The following is a 27,175-nucleotide window of genomic DNA, read 5'->3' on the forward strand; positions in this document are numbered from 1 at the left end:
CTCGGGCCAGACTTGCCGTCCTGTGCTTTGTACACCCATCATCCACCCCGACCACCTCCCTGTGACAAGAATGTAGCACTTCGTGAACTGGAAAAAATGTAGCCACAGAACATAATCCAGGCAGCAATTAGGTTTCAGTTTTGTAGCATATAAACATAGGGTTGAGTCTTTCTACTAAAAGCTGCAAAGAACTGCAATGCTTTTATTGACTGTCATCAATTTCACATCCATTTTGCACTTCCCAGCTACATTGCAAGCCAACTTTTATCAAAAATATTTTGTTAATGGGGCATAAACAAGAAGGCACAGACATCTGCGACAGTGTATGAGCACTGAAAGTTCAGCAGCTTGTTGTTTAGTTTCTCTGCTTGCACGAGCAAAATTTATGGACTTCAAGTAACTTGTATATAGTTATATATTACAGAAGCTGTGGCTTACAGATTGTACCGTGATGCCTGTGCACGATGCAGCAGCCACATCACATCTGTGAGCAATAACAGCAACGTTTGTCATAAAGCAGTCCAACACACACAACACAAAATGGAGAAGGATGTTGCACACTATGATACATCCAATGTCAGGTGTGAGGCCACCTGACCTGTCTCTGTTGTGAATCTGTATAATAACATAATGCATTCTAGGTGACAACAGTGGGGTTTATGAGTCATAATAATGCACACTGAGGCATCACAAAGCAGAGCGCTAAAGCTGATCTACACAGATGTGTGTGTGTGTGTCTGTGTGTGTGCACGTGTCCTGTTGTGTGTGTTTAAGAGAGAGCGAGGTAATCAAATCTTTGTGAATGAGAGGGAAATCACTCCCTCCTCCTTTTCCCCGCTCTGTCTCCCTTCCCCCTCTGCATCTCCTCTGCCAGCTCCCATTGGTGTGTGGCGTAATTAAAATGATCAGCCCATGTGAGTCAGACAGTGTGTGCATGCTGCGTGTGTGTATTTGTTTGCAGCTGAAATTCAATCCCCAGGCCTGAGAGGATGAGCTTGTGTGAGTTATCTGTGAAGACAGGAAACAACGTCAGAGATCTTTAACCTCCTCTCTGTCACACCTCTCACACTCATTTAATCCCTTTTCTTTCTCCACCTCACTTTACCTTGTATAGCGTGACTGCATACAGGTGGATTGTGGGTGTTTGTGCGGATGGAGGGAGTGAGAAGTCAGATTGGATTATACAGAACATGTATACATGTGACTGGATAGCAAGAAAAACATACAGTGTACAGTGTCTGCATGTATTTGGACAGTGACACATTTTTGGTTGTTTTGACTCCAGCACATTGGATTAGAAATGAAACAATGGCAATGAGGTCGAAGTGCTTGCACTTAGCTTCAGTTTGAAGATGTTCACATCTATATTGGGTGAACTGTGTAGGAATTGTAGCTGCTTTTATCCCCCAGTTTTGGGGAGCCAATTTGACAATTGAACAATCAAAGCTCAAGTGCTGATTTGCATTTGGCGTTTGTTGTTGTTGTCTCTAAATCATCCCCATCATGAGGCTGACAGAGACTGTTTGGTGCTCTGCTTAGTGGCAAGAAGCCATTGCAAATGACCTGGCAGACCACAGAAGACCAGTGTAGTGGATGTAAGAGGAAGAGTTAAAAAGGTGCGGAAAACCCCTTTAGCAGATAAAAAATACTTGTGTTAAAACTCAGTGTTAACCAAAAGCTGCAAACCCCTGTTATGACTAAAGGATAAAGGTTACAGTTTGCAAAAACGTAAATAAGTAAGTAAATGTCCTGTAGAGTTCTCGACAAATGAGACAAAGGTCAACCTGTGCCAGAGGGATGGAAAGAAGAAAATGCAGGGGAAAAAGGGATCCAAGAACCAAACACCACCTCATCTGTCAAACTCGGTGGAGGTGTCGTTTCGGCTTGGGGTTTTGGTTTTTAGCAAATTCTGCATGTGTGTCTCCTGTGTGTGTGTGTTTGTGGGTGCTTGTTGTACACAGGCAGCTTGTATTTTTCGACATCATTCATGCAAGTGTGTGACTTGTCGACTCAGTGGCAGCTCCATGTGGTGTGTGTTAGTGTGTGAATCATAGTAAAGAGGCATGCAACTATGTCAGTAAGAGGTTTTGTGGAATATGCTGTCACTGCACAGCAGATACTTTCCTGCAGAGTTTTATGCTCTCTTTCACAGAGATGTCATGATGGGATGCAGCCAAGACACTTGTGCTGATGCTCTGCATGTTAACACATTTTTGTTAACTATCCATAATATTGGCAGTGCCAAAAACTGGATAAAGAAAATCACACTAATGGAAATGATACTACAATATCCTACTCAAGCAGAAAAACTGTTAAAATGCCAGTATACTACAACAGGTTGCTTGTCGGATAGTCAAACAGAGTCTGAAACCCTCTCACCCATATCTTTCCAACATCGGAATTGGGGGGCCTTCACTCAACAATATCTGTATTTTTCTGAAACCGACAATCACTTCAGGCAGCAACTGGCCAGGTGTGCGGAGGTGAGAAAGTAAGCAGGGTTTGTACTTCTTCACACAATTATATCTGTCACTTTTCAGGTGTACAAACAAGAAATAATACTGCAAATATGCATGAGGCAGAAGCAAAGGGTGTCCTGTTATGGTTTTAACACACACCTGCCAGACATTTAAAGAAAAGAATATTCTGTGGTCATAATACTTCACTTTAGTTAGGATTAGGTTATTTAAAATGTACTGTAAAATTTACTGTTACTTTAGAGAAAGGAAAATAATGTTGAATATAATCTGTACAAGTTGGAAAATGGAAAATGTTGATGCAGTTGCACTTGCTGTGAAGTACACTGCTTCAGTAAAAACCTTCTTAAGGAAAGGTTAACATTACTCCATAAAAAAGTCATTCACATCCGTTTGTCCGTTCTGCTGTCTTCATACTTTGTGGCTGTGAATGTTGCGTCCACTGTAAAGTCAGATATGAACAGTTTGAACACACCAAGGTAAATTAGCTTGTTTATGCTTATTGAAGGTGACTCAGAATCTGACTACTTTACCTAGCAGCTTCCAGCAAATCATGTGTTTGAGTCTGACCACCTAATAGAGCTCACAGCATGTAGATGCACATGTACACACTTTTCCCAAATTTGATGTCACGCCTCCCTACAGTTTCTCATCAGCAGCATCATTTTTCACGCCATCTTTGCTTTGTGCGATTCACTCATTTTCACCCCAAAGCTCCATCACATCCTCCTATTCTGTCCTCTCCTCCCTGCCTCACGCACATGCACACACACACACACTTACTCACACACACGCACTTAAACACACACACACACACACACACACAAACTTACTCAGTTAAGCTGTGTGTCAGAGAGAAGGCCATCCCTGCTGTATGCTAATAGCCAGGTTGTTACAGTAACACTGCTCTCTCTCTCTGTCTCTCTCTCTCTCTCTCTCTCTCTCACACACACACAGTCACACATACAGACACACAGTAGAAACGGAGGTGTAGCTTTGAGGATTAGAATACAATCTGCTGCCAGGGTCTAACCTGAGAGAGAGAGGGATGGGGGATGGGTGCATACTGTAAGCGGAGGCTGAATGTCCTTTCACCCTTCCTGTTCTGCCTCTCCTCTTTTCTCTCCTGCTCTCCCCTGTTTCCCTCCCCCACATTCTTGCCCTCCCCCTGACTCTCTCTCCATGCAGTTTATCTCCATCATACCCAGGCATTTTGCTCTACCTGTCTGTCCATCTGTCTACTCCTCTATCCCCTTTCCTCGCGCCACCTCCCTCATCCGTTTGTTGTAGAATCATCCCTACCCTCTTCCCCATCTGTGACCCCTGATCTGTCAGCCTGCTGCATGTTTTTTTGACTTTTGCTTTTCCCTCTTGTACTCAGTTTCTCTTGTGTTTTCTGCTCACGGTGCTCACAGTTTATCCACTGCTCGGATAGAGACCAAGGACTTACACTCTCACAGTACCACACACAAACACACTATGGTGAAGGCTACAGTGGCGTCCATTGTGACAACTAGAATATGACGGTAAACAAGTCCTTCTGTTCTTGAACAGAAAAAGAGAGAGAAGGATGAATGACTTGAACAGGAGTTACTGTCATAGTTAGCCACGCCTCTAGTGTGCTCTCCTTTCCCTGTGTTCCTTGTCTGTCGTCTGTTTGTCGCTGTGTGTGTGTGTGTGTGATCCAAGTACCACTTCCTTGTTCCTTTCTGCAATTGGGTTCTTAGATTGTGCACTACGACAGTTACTGCTCAGTCAACAAGTAGTCTTTCACTACCTTTCCATAGACAGAAACCATTCATGCATTTGCTTTAAAAGAAATGCAGCGGCGTTTGATTCCAAAGAAAGAAACAGGTACACAGAGAGAGCCATGGTCAGACTACACAATAACAGTCCAATAATGGCCCAGACCTGACAGATGTCCGGGTGCATCGGGCACAACAATTGCTCGTGTTATAGTGGAAGACAACTGATGCAGCATTTAGGACGCCACATGGTGTCCCTATATAATAACTATTATGTCAGATTTTTTTGCCCTCTCACACCTACAATGTGTTCTGTGCCTTTCCATGTACAACTATAAACATGGTTAAGTGAAAGAGGAATTATGTTTCATTTCAGTGAAACTCTAATCATTTTACTATCACCCTCAAGTCAGGAGCATTATACCAAATGAATCACACTTGTGGGTGCAACGTCACCCTTTGAACACAATACTGTACTGAATGTATGCTGCACACCAACACACTCACCCTCTTTCACCATCTGAGAGGGAGAAAGGCAAGCTGTGATAGGTCCAACGTGTAGTCGCGTTGCCACAGCTCTAAGTCACAGCATGACTTTATGACTCTGTGATCACCTAATCTGACACAGTGAACACCTAAAAAGACAAAAACATTGTGGTATCTTATCCCGGCATTAGATGGAGAGTGGTTTTGCAGTATATTATTGGCATTTGGCAGTTGGTTTTAAAGAGAGTAATGTGTTATAGAGTAAGGTGCCCAGGATGTTCATTCATTGCCTGCAAAACTCCTTCAAAACTTCTCTGAACAAGAGAATGCTAAGAATTCTTCAGAAAAAGAGGTGATCTCAACTTATGTACATTGATGTGGCAGCATGTTGCTATTGAGCTGTAGAGAATTTCAACTGACTCCTAAACCAACAAAAACCCTGAAAAACAGTGAAAAATCATTTAAAGTTTTGTAGGATTTTGTTGTAATTTATTGTTCAGTTTATATATCTAAAGGGGCACTCCACCAATCCCATACTAGGGACTAAAAGGCAGCGTATTGGCTTCGATTTTGTGCTTAAATTGCTGTGGAGCTGTAATGATGCCTCATTTCTGTGAGAAGGCTACATGATGCAACTCATTGCAAGCAGACATTTGCATCTCACTTGAAGTAAATATGTTTTTTTCCAGGGTCTGGCAAATGTGTGAACTAATCTCACATAGATATAAAAAGGACTAAGATGAACTTTTATTGACATGAAGATTTGTGGCCAAACGCCATTGTTGGCAGGCAGTTTAACAGTACTTTAAATTGCTGTCAAATTGCAATGTCCACTGTCGTCCACACCGATTACAGATCAAACCATGTCATCCAACAGTTCTATAGCCTGTTTAATCAATGAAATTGCCTGCTGGCAAAACACAGCAGGACAGATGTGGGTGATGTGAGCGGGGTGAGCTGTACTAGAAAGAGACCACGGATGGGATATTTTCCTGGGATGTCAGAGGAAGTACAGGAAATATGGGAGGGATTTATTGGTTACTGGCAGGCTGCTGTGATGTGGAACCTACCCAGAAGATTAGTGTTATGGCCACATACCACTTACTGTATATAATTTATAATCTACATGCATCTGGATAGGCAGAGCAAGGGAATATTAAAGGGGCAAATGTTAGCATTACATGCTCAAATTTGGTTGCTTATTGTTGACATTGACATTGACCCTTATTCCACTGATACACTATTTAATTAAATTAAATTTTACAGCTTATGCACATATAAATGCATCTTTATATATATGTAACATGCTTCTAACTCTGTGGGATTTACAACAGCCAATTGAGCCATATGTTACCAAAGAGGGATGTATTGCTTTTTCTGTCTCCACCTGTGTCTGTTTCTGTTAATGAACATCCAGTAAAAGCTGTCAGATCAGTGTATGTATATGCCTGCCTGCGTGTGTGAGTGTGTATTGTGTTGCATCCAGAGTTCCACCCATGCCAAATCATATGCAAGAAAATACGGGAGCCATCAGATGAATTAAAATCTGTTGCTCCTCCTCCTCGCCCCTCTCTCCACGCGGGCTTATGCATCCTCGCCTCGGCCAATCCAGCAGCCGGGAGAGGAGAGCAGAGACTGGGGGTGGGTGGGAGGAGGAAGAAGAGAGGGGGGGAAGGAGGAGAAGGAGGGGCAGGACCAGCAGCCTCGGGGGCTGGCGGCCCATCGCTCTTGTCACAGCTGGGAGGGAAGGATGGGAGGGATGGAGGGATGGAGGGAGGAGGGAGGAGGGGGGTTGAGCGGGAGGAGGTAATCCAATGAGACACAGGGAGAAGAGGCAGTGTGAGGGCAACGCCTCACAGCACCGGGAATCTCTCTCTATCTCCATCTCTCTCTTTCTCCCCCTCCTCTGTCTGAAGCGTAAAAACCAAAGGACTCTCATCTCCCATTCAGTCTCCTCTGTATGTGGCTGAGGACTGCTCTCATATTTTCAAGCCTTTCTTTCCCCCACAATTCTCTTTCATTTTTTTCTAATTTTGCTTCTCCACCAGCCAAAGGATGAATTGATAACCACAAACCAGGACTATTTTTGTTTCACCTGTGTCTTTAGGAGGCAGTATCGTTTACTGGAGTCATCTTTGTTCTTGTGCTCACAGTTGCTGAGTGTACAGTGGCTGCTAGTGGGGAAATAGGTTAGTGTGCCTGTTCGGTGCCGGGCAGCAGAGGTGACTGAATGTTCTGTGCACGGTTGAGACGAAGAGGAAGGGGATGCCTTCCTGGCGGTAGCGCTCTGTAGCCCTGCAACCATTTGGGGAGAAGGTGACTTGGGATGCTGGAGCTGAACTCCGACCTTTAGCGAAAGTGTCAGCAACGAAATTCAGGACAAACAAAGGAAAAAGCAAGTCAGGCAACAAATACAGACGTTTTCTCCATTTTTGTTGTCGCGAAACAGGGCTGAGCTGTGTATCTGTTGTGTGTGGACACCATGGACATCAACCTTCAGTCGCACCGATTTTACTTCCCCCAGATCTACTGTGCTGAACCGGGGGCGCAGCCACAGCTCACTGAGTTCAAAGTCAGGTAGGCTTCCAAGGGTGGGAAAGGCGTTATCCACCAATAGGTGAGAGGTCCATCACTGATTCCTGAATGATGGAGGCACCCAGGTCTGAGGTCTCCATTTGCTTTTGTCAGTATCAAGTGGCTTTTAGATCCACCCAAAATGTAGCTAGAGCATCATGATTGTCCAACAGATCCCCAGCTGCTGCTGCATATGAAGCATTTCTGTGTATGATGAGTGCTGCTGTGAGTGGCTGGTTGCCCTTGCAGGGGGATGGGGCTGCATGCTAATGTGTTAGCTAGCTGTGCAGAAAAGTGTTGGGCTCCTGGGAGAAGCAGAGGGCATTGATGGCCTATGGAGGAGCTTGCCAAGTTTGGACAGAGGGGGTGACAGTGCAGCAGTTGTGTTATATTTGCCATCCAGGGCCCTGTGGCCAACGTAGGCTTGTCCTGTTGGCTGCCTCTGTGGCTCTTTTGTTCTCTGTGTTTACGCCTCTCTCTTTCTTTTTCTGCTACTCTTCCTCTCCAATCAACGGCTTGTTGCATCCACAGCCGACGCCTGCCGTCATGGTTGCAGAGCGCTCCAAGACGCATGCTCAGACATGCAACAGCTTCCCTGCTCTTTGTCTTGTTGAGATGTAATTGTTCCGGATGGAGCTGTTGCATTCAGGCATGCAAGAAGTCAGACCTGATGCTGTGTGACATACACATAAGAAAATATCTGTCTTTTCACTCCAGTGAAACACACTTTCAGAATTATTTTAGCTTCTTTTTAGCCATCTGTCCCTGCATCCATCCATCCATCCTTACATTTATGTTTTGAGATGTCTGTGTAATCTTGTGTGCGATATGTTTGACGATTCCTCCTCTAACAGCTCTGATTAGTGCAGCTTTAAAGGACTCAGCCAGAGTTTTGCCCCACTAAGCAGCTTTTAGTTTGGCTGGTTCTCCAGGCTGGAGCAGCTTTATGGGGCTACAGCGTGTCACTATCATGGCCTGGCCGAGCTCCCTGATGGCTCCATGGGAGTCCAAGGGCGTTCACAGCTGGGCAGCATCACCAGGAGAAAGAAGTCAGTGTATCCGTATACCCAGTTTTCTAACTCTCTGTACCCACTTCATTTTAGTTATCCTGGGGCATCTCTTAAATTATCACATTTACCGTACATGTCATACCTACTGTTTTTATCCCGGGTTATATAACAATATAACAGGTTTGATCCACTGCAGTCTCACCTCAGTGACCTTCTATGAAATGTCCACATTAGCAAACATCAGGAAATGTCAGCAAATATCAGCGTTTGATGTGTCTGTGTAGACTGCAACCTTAATGTAAAAAAACTACTGTCTCGCACATTTCCGGATGTGCCTCACAACTCTCCTCTTCTTCGCTGGAAGAGGGACACGTATGGGAGGCACATAAACACACACACAAACATACACACACAACCTGCGTACTTTTGCAGAGATTTAAGAGGTTTAAAGTGCGATGTGTTTTCACAAAACCAATCCAGGCCCTTAAGCAATATTAATGTTTCACAAATCAGATTTTATGCAATGAATACTCACTTAGATAAGCGGAGAGGCTTTATTGAAAATACAGATACATAAACAGACTGCTGTATCTATTTCTGTGCAGATTAATCAACTTGTCAGTTGTTGAAATTAGTTCAGCACACTGTAAACTGGAAAGGGACACAGCTACACAACGGCGTCAATTACCATACTATTAGCAAGGTGAGCTCATTAGAGTTGGGTGGGCGAAAAGAAGAAGAAGAAGAAGAAGAAGAAGAAGAAGAAGAAGAAGAAGAAGAAGGGAGATTGGAGATAGAAAAATGAGAAATCAAGAGAGACAGAGAAGAAAAGAGAGAGGGAGAGGAGGGGAATGAGATGAGAGGGAGAGAAAATAAGAGACCAGGAGAGAGAGGGGGGATGGTGAGTAAAGCAGAGCTAAGCAAAAGGAAGAGAGAGTAGATTGTAAATGTGAGAGGGAAACAGTCAGACAGAATGGGGGTGGAATTAGAGGAGAAAGGAGTGATTGTAGAAAAAAAAAAGAAAATATGTTGGCTGATGGTTTTTGGTGTGGCACACGCCTTGGAAAAACCTTTGCGAGGGATGCTGGGATATTAGCACCAGCCTGGGTCTGGTGACCGACGTAGACTTAGCCCCAGTATAGCCAGATAACCATGACAACCAGTGCTGGCCAATCAATGGGAGCACACAGACACATACAGTACATGTATGCACAGAAATGCACACCCACAAACACATACAGAGAGAGAGAGAGAGAGAGAGAGAGAGAGAGAGAGAGAGAGAGAGAGACCTTCTGCTTCAGTTCCTCTTCAAGCTCCAAGGAGAAACCCAACCTTCTTGGTAACGTGTTGTGTGTAATTCTGTCTGTTTTCTTTATTCTGAAGAACCAGTGCAATGATATTTATTGCAAAAAGGTTTCTAAAGCATTTCATAATTTCAGTTTTTGATGGCTCAGCTAATATTAGCTGCTTTTCAGTGAGCAAAGTAGCCTTTTTTGTTATTTTCAATTAATTTTCTTTCTGTTTTAAACAGAAAGTAAAAAAGACATATCTTGATAACCAGTGCTAACATGGACAAAATACAGCCATGACGCTGCTGTGCTGAAGCTAGCTGTTCACCATTAGCCATCAGCCATTAGCTATTTTTCCCTTCATGTGTGATATCCACAACACAGTGATATAATCTTGTTTTCATGTGCTGGAACTTCAGTACACATTAACAGTACATAATTGAACTAGCATGATTTTGGTTAGTGTAACTACTATTAACAGCAAAAACGTAATTAAAAAGCAAGCATCATACCAGGAGGATAAAGCTAAAGCTGTTTCTTCCTGTTGTCTGCTGACACTGTCCTCACGAGAAAACAACATTGGTCGTATGTTCAAATATTTAAAAGGACCTATGTTGCGTTATGTATCTGACAAGGACTTTTTGTGGCCATGTGAATTATGACTCTTGTGTTTCAGAAGCAGAGGCAGAAGTAACGTGATAGCTTGACAGTCAGTGTTGGTGTCATTTAACCATGACTGTGATCTTTGAAGTTTGAACCAGTCGTTTCCTTTACTGGCGATAGCGGATCAGATCAGATCAGAAAACGCTCATATGGTTTGATTTGGAAGGCAACAAATGACCTACAGTGTCAGCCAGAGGGGTGATTTCTTAAAAGGCGTAAGATTCCCACAACACTGAAAATGTTACAGGTCACTTTACTTTAACTCACCTCAACATACCCTGTGTTAAACAACAGGGAGATAAGATTCTTTTAGCATTACTTCCAAAATTTGAAAAAGGTGATGAGAAGATGGGATTTCAGTTATACTAGCTGATTCACCCCTTATCTCACTCACTTCTAATTCACCTTGAGAGCCTTTAACTTAAATCCAAGAGCTGCTGTAATGTACGTTATTGCTTGAGGATTACGACTCGCGATGATGGAAGGGCTCTCTGTTTTTCAGGATTCCCAGAGGAGACCAAATGTTTGTATTGTTCCCTCAGTGCACTGAGGCCTGACAGATTAGAGACGGAGTCCACCGCACATGCATGTCAAACATCAGAAAGCACTGCTGGAGATTTGTGAAACATTCTGGGTCATTGAATCCACTGACCGATGATTTGCGGCACAAATAGGAACCGCATAAAACCACATGTCCGCTATGCCACTGTGAGTGTTTCAAAAGAGGACAAGTTGGTCAATTACAGATGCCTGTGAGTGTGTGTTATGCAGACTATCAGGTCCTACTGTAGTCTGCAATGGAGAGCACTTAACCTAATGGCCTTCAGCAAACGCTCAATTGTAAAATGGATCACATGTAAACATGTCTGTGCTGTGTATATGTGTTTGTGCATATGGGTGTGTTTGTGTGCGAGGCTGCCGAGTAAGCAGCAGTTAAATGGCATCATGGGGGAGAGGGAGCAAAGCCTCAGGGCATCGCCACAGCTTCCTTTTCTCCTTCCCTTCACTCTCTCCTTCCTCCTTCTTTTCTTCCAGCGATAAAGAAGTGTTTCTTTTAGACAATCTGAGTGTTAATGCTCCAGCTATGCTCTCACCTACAGTCTCTTCTCTGCTGGGAATCTTTTTTCCCGTCCTCCAAATGGAGACGCATGCATTTTTTAAAGCCACCCCAGCTCTTTGCTGTGCTCCCTATCTTTTGTATCTCCCTGCCTCCTTGATTTATCTTCCTGTCTCTGTCTTAATTTCTTTCTTTTCTCCCTTCCTCTTCTTCGCTCTTCAATTTATCTCTCTGTCCCTCGTTTTCCCCTGGCACTCTTTCTCATTTTTGCCCTCTCAGCATGGGGTCTAAGCGCCTCTGCCCAACCATTTGATTCGTCGGTTCATGCCTGGGTTGATTGGCAGAATGATTGACCTCCTTACATGGATGCACACACTCACCAGTGGAAGTAGACAAAGTTTGATTCCTCTAATATGTTTAGAATAGTGCATAGCTTCAGTTAGTGGTAGACAAAAATGGCCTGAGGCACAAGACTCTGTATTAAACATTCCAGCAAATTCTCATTAAGCCAAATCAAGATTCTCACTAACAACAAACTAGACAGGAATGTCTGGCTCCTTGCTGGACTTCAAGCCTTTAAGGACACAGATGAAACAAATAAAATGTCCTTTAAAGGAATAGTTTGACATTTTGAGAAATACACTTTGAGGAATATTTGGAGATCACCTTTAAGGGATAATTTGACATTTTGAGAAAGACGCTTATTCGCTTTCTAGCCGAGAGTTCAACCTGTTCTCATTCTTAGGGTGTCCGACATTTTGTCACGCCCCTCGGTGTTGTATACACATGGTACCCTTTAGCGTCTGTAGGAGACGCCTTCAGAAACTTCTTGGTTAGGTAGATGGAAGTCACTTGACGTAAGTGACATAAGTCATGTGACTTCTAAGTCACATGTTGGTTAGGTTTAGGCAACAAAACTACTTGGATAGATAGTAGGAAGACACGTGATGTAAGTGGCGTAAGTTAGAAAAGAAGATGGATACAACTCTTGTATCTGTCTGTTAAATATGAAACTGGAGCCAGGAGGCAGTTAGCTTAGCTTAGTGTAAAGACCTGTAGGGGAAACAGCTAGCCTGGCTCTGTCCAAAGGTGAAAAATCCACCCATCTGTAAAGCTCACTAATTAACATGTTATATCTTGAGCTTGGTATGGCTGCTACGGGCTCTTTTTTTACCTTTGGACAGAGCCAGGCTAGCCCGTTTTCAGTCTTTATGTTAAGATAAGCTAACCGGCTGCTGACTGTAGCATCATACAATTATGAGAGTGGTATCGATTTTCTCATCTGACTCTCAGCAAGAAAGCAAATAAGCGCTTTTCCAAAATGTCGAATAATTCCTTAAAGGTGATCTCCATGAACCTGCAGGACTCAAATCTCATCTGCATGCACCTTAACAAATCTCAGCTGTGTGTTGGGTTGCACTGAGTTCACAGCAGATTTACTTGTTTGTTTAGGGCTGCAGTCAACTCATCAGGGATCTATTGACCATGTGTTGTCTCTGCAGATGCATCTGTTATGTCAGAGGATTTGGTCGTCTTTGCAGAGACATAAAGGACCATCCGAAGTCTAAATCCTCTGCCGCTGAGCCTCTCAGTTATTTTCCACTTTTCCACTCTCTTCTGTCTCTCTGATATAAGCCATGCGGGGTCAGACACAGACTGTCCTCTCTTTAATTTCAATTGTTCCGTCTGGCATCTTCTCTCAGTGATGGGTCTCTCAGTCAGGAGGGAAAAAGATAATGTAAGGACAACAGTTAAGAGTTAAGACCATTCAAAGTAAGCTTGCCAACTCTCTATTAGACCTCGTGTTCCAGTCATTTTGCTGACGTGACAACATGCCTTTACAATGTTTTAAGTTTTCTACATGTGGCTGAAAACCACAGTCAGAAATTAAAACATCCCCCTTCAAACCACTAACACACCACTTAAACTCTATGTTAATCTTAAAGCAAGATTTTCTCGTCCATCACACTTAATAATACATGCGGTTATTGGCCAAACATAAAAGTTGAGAGTACCTGATCTCGCATTAAATCTCCTGATTCTGCCCTCCCCGTCAAGATTTCCCACTACTGTGCTTTTTTTTCAGAGTCTCAGCATTAGCGCTCGTGGGGTTGAGGAAACTCTTAAATGCTTTATGCGATCATGCGGAGCAGCAGTAAAAGAAAGCTCTTCCTTGCACTCTCAGGCTGTCAGCTTGAATTAAACCATAAATTCAAACCTGTTTTATGACACCAAGACCGTGGCATTATTCCTTTTAGCCATCTCAGCTGTCCTCCGTGGACCGTCAGAGACGTTTAAGGCTTTATTAGCAGTTTGAAAAGAGAACAACAAAACCCCCAAAGCAAGTCAACATGTACAGTAGACACAGCAAATAGTTATAAATATGCTTTACGGTCTGTGGAGTCTGTAGTGTCTGCCTTTGATGCGATGGGACAGGGGTTAGAGCTCATACAGTATTTCATAGCAGTACATACACTGACTCCCACACACTCATATGGATGTATACACCCGTGATAATACACAGTTTGATGATCAGAGGATGAGACAGGACATTGTGTAGTATTGCTGCAAAGACAGTGGGGTCTGTAATTAACGAGCAGACTGTCTGAAGGCTTATGTTGCTGTTTTTTTATTCATATCTCACTGCTCATTCATCTTTTCTTCACAGCCATATTTTCTAGGCCAAGCGAATATTCCACTCCAGTTGTCATGCCAACAGATTAGCGTGCTCTCGCATGGTCTCAGCAGTCGGCAGTAGAGTCCAGGAGTGTGTGTGCTTGTGACGTCCTGTGTGTGCACGTCTTCTCTGCAGGGTCTCGAGGCTCTGGCATGCATTCAAATACATACAAGATGAATACACTCAAGTGCATGCAAACACACATACACACACACAGAAACACACTGTTTCTTTAGCGTGCTTTGAATAACTCTCATAGCAGACTTCACATTGCATGTTTGGCATCAAAAGTAAACAAAACAATTAATACTGTATTATGCACATAACAACAACAACAACAACAACAACAACAACAACAATAGTCTTGTTGTTGGTGATGGTGGGTTAGAAAATGGGGCCAAATGCAAATATTTTTGCTGGTATGAAATTGTTACTACAGTAAAAGAGTAGGCTACAGTAAAGTTTGCTTTGGTGCTGAAAAAAAAGACAAACACAAACAATTCAGAAAACATCATTAAAAGGATTATGTGAATTAGCATTGAAACTGCTTCTTAAATGTTAGTGCATCTAACAGGCGTTTAAATTAACCAGCCAGGAAGTCATAATGCCGATTAGTTTCAAGTCTCTGCAAGCTGATTTTTCCACAGTATTGACATGAACCAAAACCAGTCTCTGCCTGTAAGGTTACAACCCCTTTCATACATTTAAACAGGTCTACAGCCATGCTAGTTTAGCATGTTAGCATGCTAACATGTCCTAATTAGTATTCAACACAAAGTACAACCTCAGTCACCCTCATGGTGGTTTTGTGTTAATCCATCTTGTAGATGGCAAGCTATTTGACTGAATAAGGGAAAACTTTGACCTGCTGGTGGCGCTAAAGGAAAAGTCGGGGATCACCAAATTAGCCTCTGGGTACCTTGAATAACTGTAGTGCATTTTTACTCCAGATACTGACCAGATATTTCACGTTGAACCACAAATTTCAACTTCAGTCACCCTCATGGTGGCGCTAGAGGAAAAATCAGGGGATCTCCAAAGTCATTTGGCTTCGTCCTCTGGAAACCATGAATGTGCGTACCTGATTTAATGGCAATCCATCCAATTGTTGGTGAGATATTTTGCATGGACCAAAGTGGTGGGCACATTGCCATCCACATCTGTAGCATGGCTAAACACACAAATAAATGCAATTTGTAATACATGGCCTTAAACATGCAAAAACACTGGCATGTTCCTTTAAATTGCTATTTTCTGGCTATAGCCTACTATGTTGAAAGGAAATGTCCCTGTAACTGTGTCAGTGGTCTAAAAAAGTGCACAGTTTGCTAGATTGGCTTTCACAATAGCCTGCAAAAACTGGGCTAGAGAGAGAAATGATTTAAAACTCTGGGTCCATAGAGATGAAGTTTAAAAGGCACTGTTCTATTTTGGTACTAATATGAAGCCTCATATCCAACAATAATAACTATGACTCTGGAGTGTGACTATGAGTCACTCTAGCTTTCCCATGAACCACTGCTTAATAGTCAGTGAAAGACTGCTGACCATCTTCTCTCTTGGGTCACAAGACTGTCTGTCCTTAACTAAAACATTTACACAAGTACACAGTGAGTGAGTATTATTTCCACACATATAAAACTTGTAACCTAAGTCAGCCAAGGCCAGTTATTTTTAGACTTTTCCTTTGCAAGTTGAGCAATTTGGTTTGTTTTATAACTGTATGTATTAGAGCCGACAGGCTGTTTGAAAGTCTGTCAGTGCAGGCACATTTTTCTCTCTTCTGAGTCTTCTGTCCCTTCCCTGCTTCACTTTTTTCCACCTCTCCCCGTCAACACCAAAACCTCAAATACGCAAGCAAGCTGCTTATATAACTGGCCTGCAAACCAGCCTGACAATTTACTTTCTTCTACACCATTTTTCACAGATATATGCATGCTTCCACACAGAAACATGTTCACACACACACACACACGCACACACACACTGTAATGCCATCCTTGTTTATTTGCTCCCTCCTTATAGGAATTAATGGGGGCATTCTTTGGAAAATATAAAGAGTCAAACTATGATTTCACTTATAGATACTGTTGGAGACGGATGGGCTGTATAATGTAGATTTCTTTTGTATTTTTAATGTGTTAATATCAAATATACTGTAGGTAGGCAGTAACTAGCATTTAGTTTTTATTTCAGATGGCATTTTTTAACATGAGTCAGATTTTTACACTGAATTTGTACCACTACAGTTTTAATATATCATCACATAAACAAAGTAACAATCAGAGATATTTTCTACTGTTACAGACATTATAGTTTTTCTAAATAAGAACTCAGTATCTTCTTTAAACACAATGCAAAAAAATCTCTGCTCAAGCAGCCACAAATCACCTTCAGAGGCCCACAGGGGATGTAGTATAGTTGCATTCATGTATGAATATTGGACTCAATTAGGCATATGTGAGTAGGGTCAATTGTTAAAATGAAATCTTGTAATTATTGTTGGCACGTAGCCTTTTATTTTTAATTTTACTGGCATTTTCGAGCTTCCAAATACCTAACAGTTTAAGATAATCTCCAAGTTAATGAAACATTCCTACTTCATGCTAGTTAACTTTAAACCAAGATGACTGTAATGATTTGGACATCTCACTATTGTGAATTTCCTGGAAATAAGCACGAGTACTTAAAATGATATAAAATGTGTAATCCACTTGACATAGAGTTATTTAAGAGGAGGTAAAGCCCTCTGAGCTCTCTGTCAGTTAGCAAGCTAGTTGCTCATTAGCTAAGGTTAGCTACATTTAGGTTTAAGCAAAGTAAACAACTTTGGGAACACGTTTTACTACAAGTTTGTTAAGGTTAATGTATAGTTGTGATTATGATTGAACAGTTTCCTAAAAACATATTAGTAGTTTAACATTTTAGAAAAAATTGCTTATTTGCTGTCTTTAAACTATAATCCTTTAAAAGCTTGCTTTTAGTGCTGCTGCCTGCTTCTAGTGGAGTCCCCTCCAGAGTACTCATTGCAGAACTTTTCATGCACAGAGAATACCTTTGCATGTCAAAACTTTTTGATCATTTGAAGTTACAGGAGAACAAGCTGCCTGAACATTTTTGCAAAGCAAACTTGGCTGACATCCAACACAGCAAGCTCTAGTTTCACTGTGGCAGCAGCAACTGGGACAAACGCTTTCTGTCAGTGGCCGTGCATCCCTGAAGCAACTCTTGACAGTACATGAGTGTTTGTTTATAGACTCAGATGGGAGCAGAAATTAATGTCATTTAACCAAAGTGGCCCCTCATTATGCCAACTGGCCCCTGTGGTTGGATTGCAGTGTCGGTTTAGCACAATTTATCCCATTTTCTATGAAAGCTGAGATTTAGCTCAGGCTCAGTCTCAGTGATAATGTAGCTCTGCCCTGGCACGCTTATATATGTTTGAGCTGTCAGCTGTTCTTCTTTCTGCTTTATGCAGCTTTGATGTTTCATGCAGATGATACGCAGAAATATACACACACACACACAAACACACACACATACTTGTATGCATTTACAAGAAGAAGTTTCATTGTGCACCCTTTTTGGCCAGTTTGCAGGCAGAGGATTCTCCATCATTTTCCTTCTGTCTAGGGAAACAAAGAGCATTTTGTAAAGGAGGTAGACAAAAAGACAAACAATTTGTGGCGACGATTGTTCTGCCAGCTAACTCTCGGGATTTGGCTGTTCCCTCTAAGCAGCTGGCTGCGGGACACAAAGATACTTTTTGTGATCCGCTCTCCTCCTCTTTCATTGCTACTGAACCACAAATCCAAAAAATCTTTACTACTTCAAGGTATAAAGTGATAAAGGATAGTGAATCTGCAACAGTAATGGATAAATATAACGATTAAACCACTGGGCTGAATGCTGTTACATCCTAAATTGATTTTCTGTCTTGTTAGTCAACTGTAAGAATATAATGTATTAACATCTCCTTAAAAAAGATGTATGTGATAGGAGAGATGTGAATGAACTCAAACTCATAGTCTGCTGAGCCACCAGAAGAGCAGAGAGTCATATTAGCCAGGAATTGTTGGAGCTAAATCTTATAGTCTGGAAATAATGGAGCCGCTCGTCTAGTCTCAAGGTCGCTGCCACAGTGTGTACTGATTGTATTGAAGGGGACTGTTGTTTTTGCAAATGAGAAGCAACAAATCTCAGAGGAGAATACAAAATTTGGTTTGCAAATGACGTGTGTGTGTGCCCGTCTAGACACCGTGAATCGAACTCTCACCTTACAGATCACACAGAGACACACATATTTTATTTCAGAATAAGAGCAGTGATTTCTCTCTCTCGCAAAATTATATTTGATGGACATCATCACTGATGACTGAGCACAGTGAGTTACAGTACGCATATGTGCCATTTCACTACACAAAGTGACGTAGTGTCATGCATCAAGTGTGGAGGGTGAGTGTTTTAAGAGGTGTTGTGTTGAAGTGCATTTATATACTTAAAAATACTTTTTTCGCCACTATATTTCAGCTCTGTAGCTTGGCACCCTCCTTTCTCTCTGTTTTTACTATTTTTTCAAATGCATTCTGGCTTTTATTATGGTGTAATTATGTTTATAGTTATATCCATTCATATTTAGTTGATAGCTGTTTAGAGTTACAATACATGTTTCCTGATACCCTGTCATTTCTGGCAGCAGGGTAGGTGGGCTACAGCTCTGGGTTGCTTTGTTTTTCACATTGTTTTCGCTGTTTCTGTCTCCCGTTGGTGGTGCGTCATCAGGAGGTTTACTATGTATTAACCTCTTGTTCTGGCTTCAGGAGCATCTCTGGATAAGCTAATCCATCGAATCAGTTTAGGACATTTTGATCTCCTAATGACAGCCACTGCTGCCCACTGGCAGGTTTCCACTCAGAGACAATATTGTCAGGCAGTTTGTTTGCTTGATTGTGTTCAGGTTTAAAAAAACAAATATATTGTCTCTATAATCATAAACTGCAGAAAATGACATCAGGAGTTTGTTTGAAACAGGTGGTTGGTGGTGTTTGATAGAATTTTCTATTACAGTGTACAGTACACCAGTTTTGTTTTTATCTTTTTATGTCCTTAACATTTAGTCTCTCTCTGGTTGAAGCTTTGTTTGGTCCTTAAATCATTGCTAAATGTCATACAACAGCAATGAATCATGAGGTCAGAGGTCACTACATTAACACAAAACACTTCTCTGCTTGCTACAGTTGTCTATATCCTGTTAAGGAGCACTTAAGCTGTGTTTCATATTTGAGAGCTCTCTGTCAACACTGTTAAAATGTGAAACAATAAACTTCTCTAACTGATCTCACGTTTTGAGCTTAAAACAAAAAAAACACACCCAGAAATTGATTGTTCAAAACGGCATCACCTGTAAGAATACCAGCTACTTATTTTTGTCTAGTCTCTTTAGCCCTTAGTTTCATGGTGCTCAGTTTGTCAATTACAAAGATTGGTTTGTTGACAGCAAAAGAGTGAGCGTGTCTTGATGTTTTAACATTTCATCTCGATGCAGCTGGGGATCAGTTTTGAACATCTTTTCACATTCTTTCACTTTTGCTATAGAAAGCTGAGGGCAACTAACAATGTGTTTTAAGGCGCCCTTTCCTCCAACAAACTTTTTATTTTCTCTACATTCTGATGTCTGATAAGTCTCATGTAGGTTTTTGTTTTTTTGATTTGACTATTCTTACCCAGTGAAGACAAATTTCCACTTTCATGGATAGTAATAAGTTTCATCTACATTATCATCAAAAGCCAATGCTAACATGCATTGGTCAGCTTTTTCAAACTAAATTGTTTAGAGCCTTGGCTTGAATTTTGAATTTTGGTGAAACCTGTGCGTTGGTTACCTTTGTAGTGCAATATGAATCTGAACTGTGAGTGTATACGCAAATCTGCATGCAGCAATGTGTGTATCTGTGTTTCTATTTCGGGCAGATCCTTCTTTGTTGTTAGCGCACCGCTGCCTTGAGCGCAGAGGCACCCTAAAAGTGGAGCAGCACAACAGCTTTGATGTTGTGATGTCTGCAGGGTGGTGTAAGAGCTGCAGCCTGCCTGCTGTGTGGACGGAGACGTATACAAGGCGCTCTGAGAGCACAGATTAGTGTAACAGACAGACTAGGACTGACACTCACAGCTACACACACACACACTCTGACAGGAGTGTTTTCACAGAGACAAATGAGAGAATGGATTGACAGTAATACACTTTTCTACATAATAGTACAGATGCAGATACCAGAGGCTCAAAACTAACTCACAGCTATTGATATTAAGTTCCTCATTAACTGACTCGCCCTCTGGCTGGTGCTGATTCATATAAACACACAGAAAAATGAATGAAAACGGCTCAGAAAGTCAAACATTCACTCAGTTTCAATGAAATTCTAAATAGATAAGTACTTTATTTTTCCCAGACGGAAAACTAATTCACACAACAGTAATAAATTATGTGGAAATGTGAGAATTTCCGCCTATAATCTGTTACAAAATACCATTACCAAGCAGTTATTGTGCTAAATTTAAATTCCACCTCCCTCTTTGGCAATTCATCAGCAGAAGAGAGGATCAAAGTGCTAATTATGTTTCATGCTTCAGGGTATTTTATGTGTATGTTTCCAACCATAATTCTCTCTCCTCTGCATGTGTATGTGCTTTTTTTCTACTTGGGTTTCCTCTGTGAGTCAAAAGCGTATCCCTCTCCTCTGACAGCTCATGGCTGTGCTGTTCATCTTGGATCAGAGGAGTGATGGTTGCAGAGTAAATTTAGCGCAGGCAAACAGGAAGTTTGGCACCAGAAATAGAGAGGGGAACGAAGCACTTTGACGATTTGACGTTGACGGTTAGAGCCAACGGCGTGACTGGTCCAGGTGTGAGCAGACTGTTATATCCTGATCAGTGATGAAGGAACTGCAAAATACTTGTGAAATGCTTGCATCTGACCTGTGTTCTGTAGACTTCAGGGAAATGTGAACATTTTCTTTTTATTTTGTGTGTGAGAGAGAGGAGAAATGAGAAAAGCCAACAATGGTGGTGAAACTGGCATTCCATTAACCTTGCTATGACCTGAGACATAAACAAGAACAACTTATTGGGGCTGCTGTGTGTGTACAGTATATGTGTGTTTGTGTGTGTGTGCATAGGTTTGGAAGAGGGAGATGAAAAAGAAAATAAGGGGCAATAATTATTCTTTTCAACCCTGCAAACATGCAGCAGTGTGGATGAATAATTCATGTGTTTATTACATACCCTCATTAATCTGACCTTAGACAGACACACTGACCTATTAACTTAACAGGTTTGATGCCAAGAAGCCAATGCAAAACATGTGAATAATTATGGTATAATATTATTTAGAGTTAAAGTCATTTAAGCTACAAATCAGACTTTAAAAGGCACTATGGGATACTTGTTTAAAGGGGTTGGACTGAGTTTCTACTGCATTTGTTGTTTGAGTTCAGTAGTTTGAGACTGAAATCTTAAAATCCTTCACAGTCAGCAGTCTTAGAGCTGAAACAGCATGCATTTCTCCTGCGCTTTGTGTTGCATTCAAGTGCAACCATCTCATGAATCATCAATGTTATGATGTTTCATTGAGGGATGAAATTATATATTACAGCTGGATTTAAATCTAAGTTTCATTGTATAAGACGCTATCCAAAACATTGCATCATCATGCAAAATAGCTTTTTTAATAACTAAGGAGAGGGCTTTAATAGTGAATGAGCACCTTTTACACTTACATGATTCCCCTGCACCAATCATCCTGCTCCTGTGTTTGGACCATTTCTGTGGAAGTGACTCACTGGAAGACGATTCCTGAGCAGTTCTCTGAGATTTCTCTTTCTGTCCCTGTCAGCTTGAATTTGCTGTAGCGCAGACTGGTCATGAACAGACCAAGAAGGATGGCATTTAGAGTGTGTGTCTCTGTGTATATGTGTGTGCTGTCAAGGTAAATTCAGATCATCTGTTTTATTCATGTCCTGCAGAGCAATTTCAACGACTGTGACGTGAAACGATCCACACTACATCCCTGCATTCGTGTGCATGTGCATGTATGAGTGTGCGTCCCATAACTGTCAGTCAGGAAAACTTGTTTTCTTGTTGCCCCTGCTCCTTCCTCCACTCCATCTCCTTCTCCCCGTCTCCTCCGTTTTTCCTGCTCGAGTCTCTTTTAGCGCAAGAACCTCATTTATTCATGCTTCTGGGCCTTTGATGCCATTTTCAGCTAGTTACCAAGAACTCCTTTTTAAAAATTAACAGAGTCGACAAGTTTAAGAAAATAAATTCAACACATCGTTACCCTGCTGGTGCTCGGGCTGATTTCAAGTGTGTGCACATCAAAACCACTAATGTGCAGAGAGTAAGACTCAACCAGGGAGAAAGTTATTTATACCTCCAGCTTAAAATGCATGCAGCAGGGTGTTAAATGGAGTTTTTTTTTTTTGTTATTTGAATGGCTTCTGGTCCTACAAGTTTCAGCTGCTACTGCTCTCCTTTCAGTGTGCTTTGAAGTGAAAGAGAAGGAAAGCTAGTATTATTTTCTGTATGCTAGTGTGTGCCTGGTGCTTTCTCTTCATGAATACTTATCTTCAGAAAGGATAAATATGTTGCAATTCGATGCAATGTGTGCACAAGTCAGGCACAATAGCTTGCAGTGAACATTCCTTATCCTGTAGGTTTCAGTGAGAGATGCTACCTAGGCATTGTTAAGTCATTTCTATCACAGAATATCAGCGCATTAAAATCTCTTCCCCTCTTCAAAGAATGGTTCGACATATTTGGTTACTGGCTTATTCGCTTTCTTACAGACAGTTAGATTAGAAGATCGAAACCACTCTCACGTTTGTACGCTGAGTATGGAACTAGAGCCTTGAGGAGATTAGAATGTTAACCATGTTCATCATCTTAGTTTACAATTTGTGCATTTAGAGGGTTTCATTTGCTGGAACTATTTCTTGATAAAGACAACAGTTTATCCATCAGTTTATACTTTAGTGCTGGTATGCGGTTTTGTTTTTTTTTACTTTGGACAGACTGAGCCAGGCTAGCTGTTTCCTCCTGCTTTCAGTCCTTATGCTACGCTAAGCTAATTGTGTCCAGGCCCCAGCTTCGTACTTAGCGTATAAACATGAGAGTGGTATCAATCTTCTCATATCTTGGCAAGAATGTAAATAAGCATGTTTCCCAAAATGTTGAACTATTTCTTTAATAATATCCCTTAAATATCATAATTTTCATCATGTATGATGCACTACTGTCTCTCACTGTACTTTAGGCTGCATCCACACACTACTCTATAAGCCAAGACTTTTCCCTCTTTCTCTTTTTTCTCTTCTCTGACGCAGCTCTTTCACTCTGCCTCGGGGGTCGATCCACTAATTTTAGCTAGGCAAAGAGGCGAAGACACAGATGGGACTCTTCTTGTTAATCTCATTTGCAAGTCAAAATTGTTTCTCTGTTCCTCTCCTGTGTTTTTCCTCCACATTCCTCACATACTTCCACCTTGATCTTCACTTTTCCCTTTCACTCTGTAGCGATTCAGCACGTGCCTTTTGTCTGTAAAACACATGGAAAAGGTCATGAAACACTGCTCTTATAATGGGCAGTACTGTACCCCGAAGTCAGTGTGTGTGTGTGTGTGTGTGTGTGTGTGTGTGTGTGTGTGTGTGTGTGTGTGTGTGTATTACAGTGAGGGAAAGTGTAGAGTGTTTATCAGTGTGCTCTGATAAATGCAGTCAGATGGGAGAGCAGTCAGATGGGAGAGCAGGCAGACCCAACACTGGAGGTCACACACACACGTACACACACACGTACACACACACAGACATTACGATCGCCTCTCATTAAGAACATCAACAGATGCTGAACAAGCGCTTGATTACATTTGGATTAGACTGTTAGTGTAACACAGGATTAGAAGACTGAGTTGTTGCCTTGTTCACTGTAATGAACTCACTTACATCCTCAGACAATACGGAGCGGTCACTACTGTTAAAGGAAAAATTGACCCTAAAAACACTTTTGAAAAATGGTATTGATGATCAACTTTAGATTTTTTGGACTATTTCAACTTCAATTCACAAAAACATTTTTTGGTGTTTTACTATATATGTTTTTTTCTGCCTTCCTATTTTAATTATCTCATGACCCGTCAGATGTATCTTGCGACCCCTTGGGGATTCCAACCCCAGGTTGGGAACCAGTGGTTTAAATGTTGCTGCATGCGTGCAGTGTGTGGATACTCTTGGCTTTTTCCTTCACCTGACCTAAACATAGGATGTGCATACAAATATCCTTCAGTATCTCAAATTCAGACAAAATGATATCACATTGTGACATTTTTCAGTGCAGCTATAGTGGAGGTCTGAAACATTACACATCATTTTGCTCTGTCAAAAAAATCACAGAATTTGAAATCCATCATAGAAGGAGTAAATAATTATATTTCAACAGTAACCTTATAAGTGCAGCCATAAGTCACTCTCTCCACCTACATGTAAAATACACAGCTGTATAACACTCAGTTAAATGCACACTCTTCTCTTACTGAAAGTATTTCTGAGAAATAGCAAACTGACTTTGAGATAGATGTTGCAGGTTGATGTAAAATATCCAGAAGTCAGTAAGTCACTGAATATAGTGAACATTCATCAATTGATTATGTATCCAAGGGTTGATTTTTCCTTAAATCAGTTGTTTGTTAAATGAACATTGATTCCCTGTTGAACTGGTGAATTTTACACAGTCTGCACATAATGAACTCACTCTACCTCATCTCTGTCCTTCTCTCTCACTCCCAGTGAGCAGAGTATCTGCCAGGCACGGGCCTCGGTCATGGTCTACGATGACACCAGTAAGAAGTGGGTGCCCATCAAGCCTGGACAGCAGGGATTCAGCCGCATCAACATCTACCACAACACTGCCAACAACACCTTCAGAGTCGTGGGCGTCAAACTGCAAGACCAGCAGGTAATGGACAGAAGATGAGACTAATTGTAGTTGGGAAGTTAATTTACGCCATTTAGTCACTAGAGAGAGAGATTTCATTGTGCTGTAGGATTACAACATACAGAACATTCAGGCTATTTTGATTGTGATTGTGAGGTTTCTTTTGAAGTAACATGCAAGACAGAATAGTTGCTGTCACTGAAGGAAAGTTTAATGGGAGAAAATAGTGGTGGATGCCAAAGGCAAAGAAGCCTTATACCTTATGTTGGTCAAAGTCTCTAGTGTTTCATTAAAGGTCTTTAGTATCACTAATCCTTCTCCGCTGTGACATGACTAAGACCTTCTTCCCCTCTCTCCAAAGGCAACGTCTCATTAGTACTCAGCTCTCTCATATGTGTGTTTATGTGTGTGTGGTGTTAAGACACAGAACACACAATAATGTTGGGTTCATCACAAAACAGCAATCAAAATCAGAATCAAACTGACAACAACAAAGATGACTGAAAATAGCAAAAAAACATACAAAGATCCATCAAATTAAAAATGAAATCAAATAAACTACAGGATTGCTGCCTTTAAAGTTATAATACTTAAGATTTTAATGTAATTAAATCCCATTTTAGATACTATTTATGGTCTGCATTTTTCTGCAATAGCCATTCAATGCATTTTCATTCAGTAATTATCTCTCTATGTAGTATCTTTTATTTGTAGTGGCCGAGTCCGCCATTCCCGTGCTGGATTAAGATTGCCTGCATACATGCATTGCACAGACTGCTAAAATATGGCTAAATATGACTGCTAAAATATTTGGAAGCAGATCTCACCGTGACATTCCCCTGAACTTTGTCGGAGAGATTTGATATTGGATTTTTCAATTGGACAGAATTGAACACATTTTAAAAGCAAAATATCATTAAAACAACCACAACTTTCCTCTAAGCATTATCTAAAAAAAATGCTTGAGTAGTATAAAATGACAAATACAGAACACATATTCCCATGACCTAACCTAAATATAATAAAAATACTTTTTATTGTAAAAAAGTGTTTTACATATTATAGTAAAAATGACACATTTGGGCAAATACACCTAAAGTTCTCAGAAATAATGAAAGTAAATGTATTTTGACATATTTTTAGCACCCACAGAGGGTAAAATATATCTGTGACAACATATAATTTTCTCTGTTGCTTCAAAAAATTGTCGAGGTACCCACCATTTATAATTGATGATAAAATGTCAACCTTTTGTTAATGTCAGTGAGTAGCTGTGGCAAAAAATAATGGCCAATAGTATTTTTTTACAGCTGTGTTTGTTCCAAATTATAGCTCATGATGTAAGCCACATAAAACATGTGACAGGTGACAAATCCAAAGTCTATTACAAGCTGCACTGTTCATGAACACCGGCTCTGAATGTGTCTGTTCTGTCTTTACAGTGGAACCAATGACAAAACACAAACCATTAAATATTTTCAAACACAAAGCATTAGTTCTCGCGTTTAAGGGCTTTTTTCTGCCAGGAACACAGGAGTTATGAGAGTAGCGATCGTGTTGTACTTATCTCCACAGCCTGCCATCTGTTGATGTATATCATCCTTCAGATAAAGAAGAAGAATGGGTATTGATACATGGTGGTGATAAATGCTCCACAGTGAAAAATCTGTTTGCAGTTATTAAACTACAGCTCTGTCTCTCATCTGCTCTCCTCTTCTTCCTCTCTCACAGGTGGTTATCAACTATTCCATAGTGAAGGGCCTCAAGTACAACCAGGCCACCCCGACCTTCCACCAGTGGCGGGACGCCAGGCAGGTCTATGGCCTCAACTTTGCCAGCAAGGAGGAGGCCACCACCTTCTCCAACGCCATGCTCTTTTCCCTCAACGTCCTCAGCGCCCAGGATGGAGGTGTGTTTCCCCTCAGTGTAGCACACGATCATGGCACACATGGAATAATGCTTAAGAAGCCTACTATGGATGATTTTCTTATTTTAGGAAGAGCTCACACACTTGTTACCTACCTGACTCAGCTTCCCTTCTAGAGCATCAGACTGTATTTATAGGCTTCTTTGCATGGCCAATTCAAAAAGCAGATTGAACTTGCGTGACTAAACATGGCAGACACAGCTTGGGAAAAGTTCATGTCAGCAGATAAAATGCTTGTCATCGTCTTGATGACAGTCATCTCCGGGGCAGCTGAACTGGCCTGTATC

The 27,175-nt window shown here is 41.3% G+C and overlaps 1 protein-coding gene across 4 annotated transcripts in view; it reads left to right on the plus strand.

Annotated features, from left to right (window-relative positions):
* Positions 1–27,175, plus strand: part of evlb (Enah/Vasp-like b) — a 47,521-nt gene that overhangs the window by 4,485 nt on the left and 15,861 nt on the right. The window contains exons 1-3 of one of the 4 annotated variants that reach the window (XM_044170268.1): positions 6,543–7,285; positions 24,814–24,982; positions 26,693–26,870. In XM_044170268.1, the coding sequence (XP_044026203.1) occupies positions 7,191–7,285; positions 24,814–24,982; positions 26,693–26,870 (442 nt within the window). In that variant the 5' untranslated portion in view covers positions 6,543–7,190. Of the gene's footprint in view, positions 1–6,542; positions 7,286–8,099; positions 8,332–24,813; positions 24,983–26,692; positions 26,871–27,175 lie in introns of those variants that run through there. The other 3 variants (XM_044170267.1, XM_044170269.1, XM_044170270.1) reach the window with 3 other exon arrangements.

Source organism: Siniperca chuatsi, linkage group LG16 (assembly GCF_020085105.1).
Source record: "Siniperca chuatsi isolate FFG_IHB_CAS linkage group LG16, ASM2008510v1, whole genome shotgun sequence".
Classification (NCBI taxonomy): Eukaryota; Metazoa; Chordata; class Actinopteri; order Centrarchiformes; family Sinipercidae; genus Siniperca; species Siniperca chuatsi.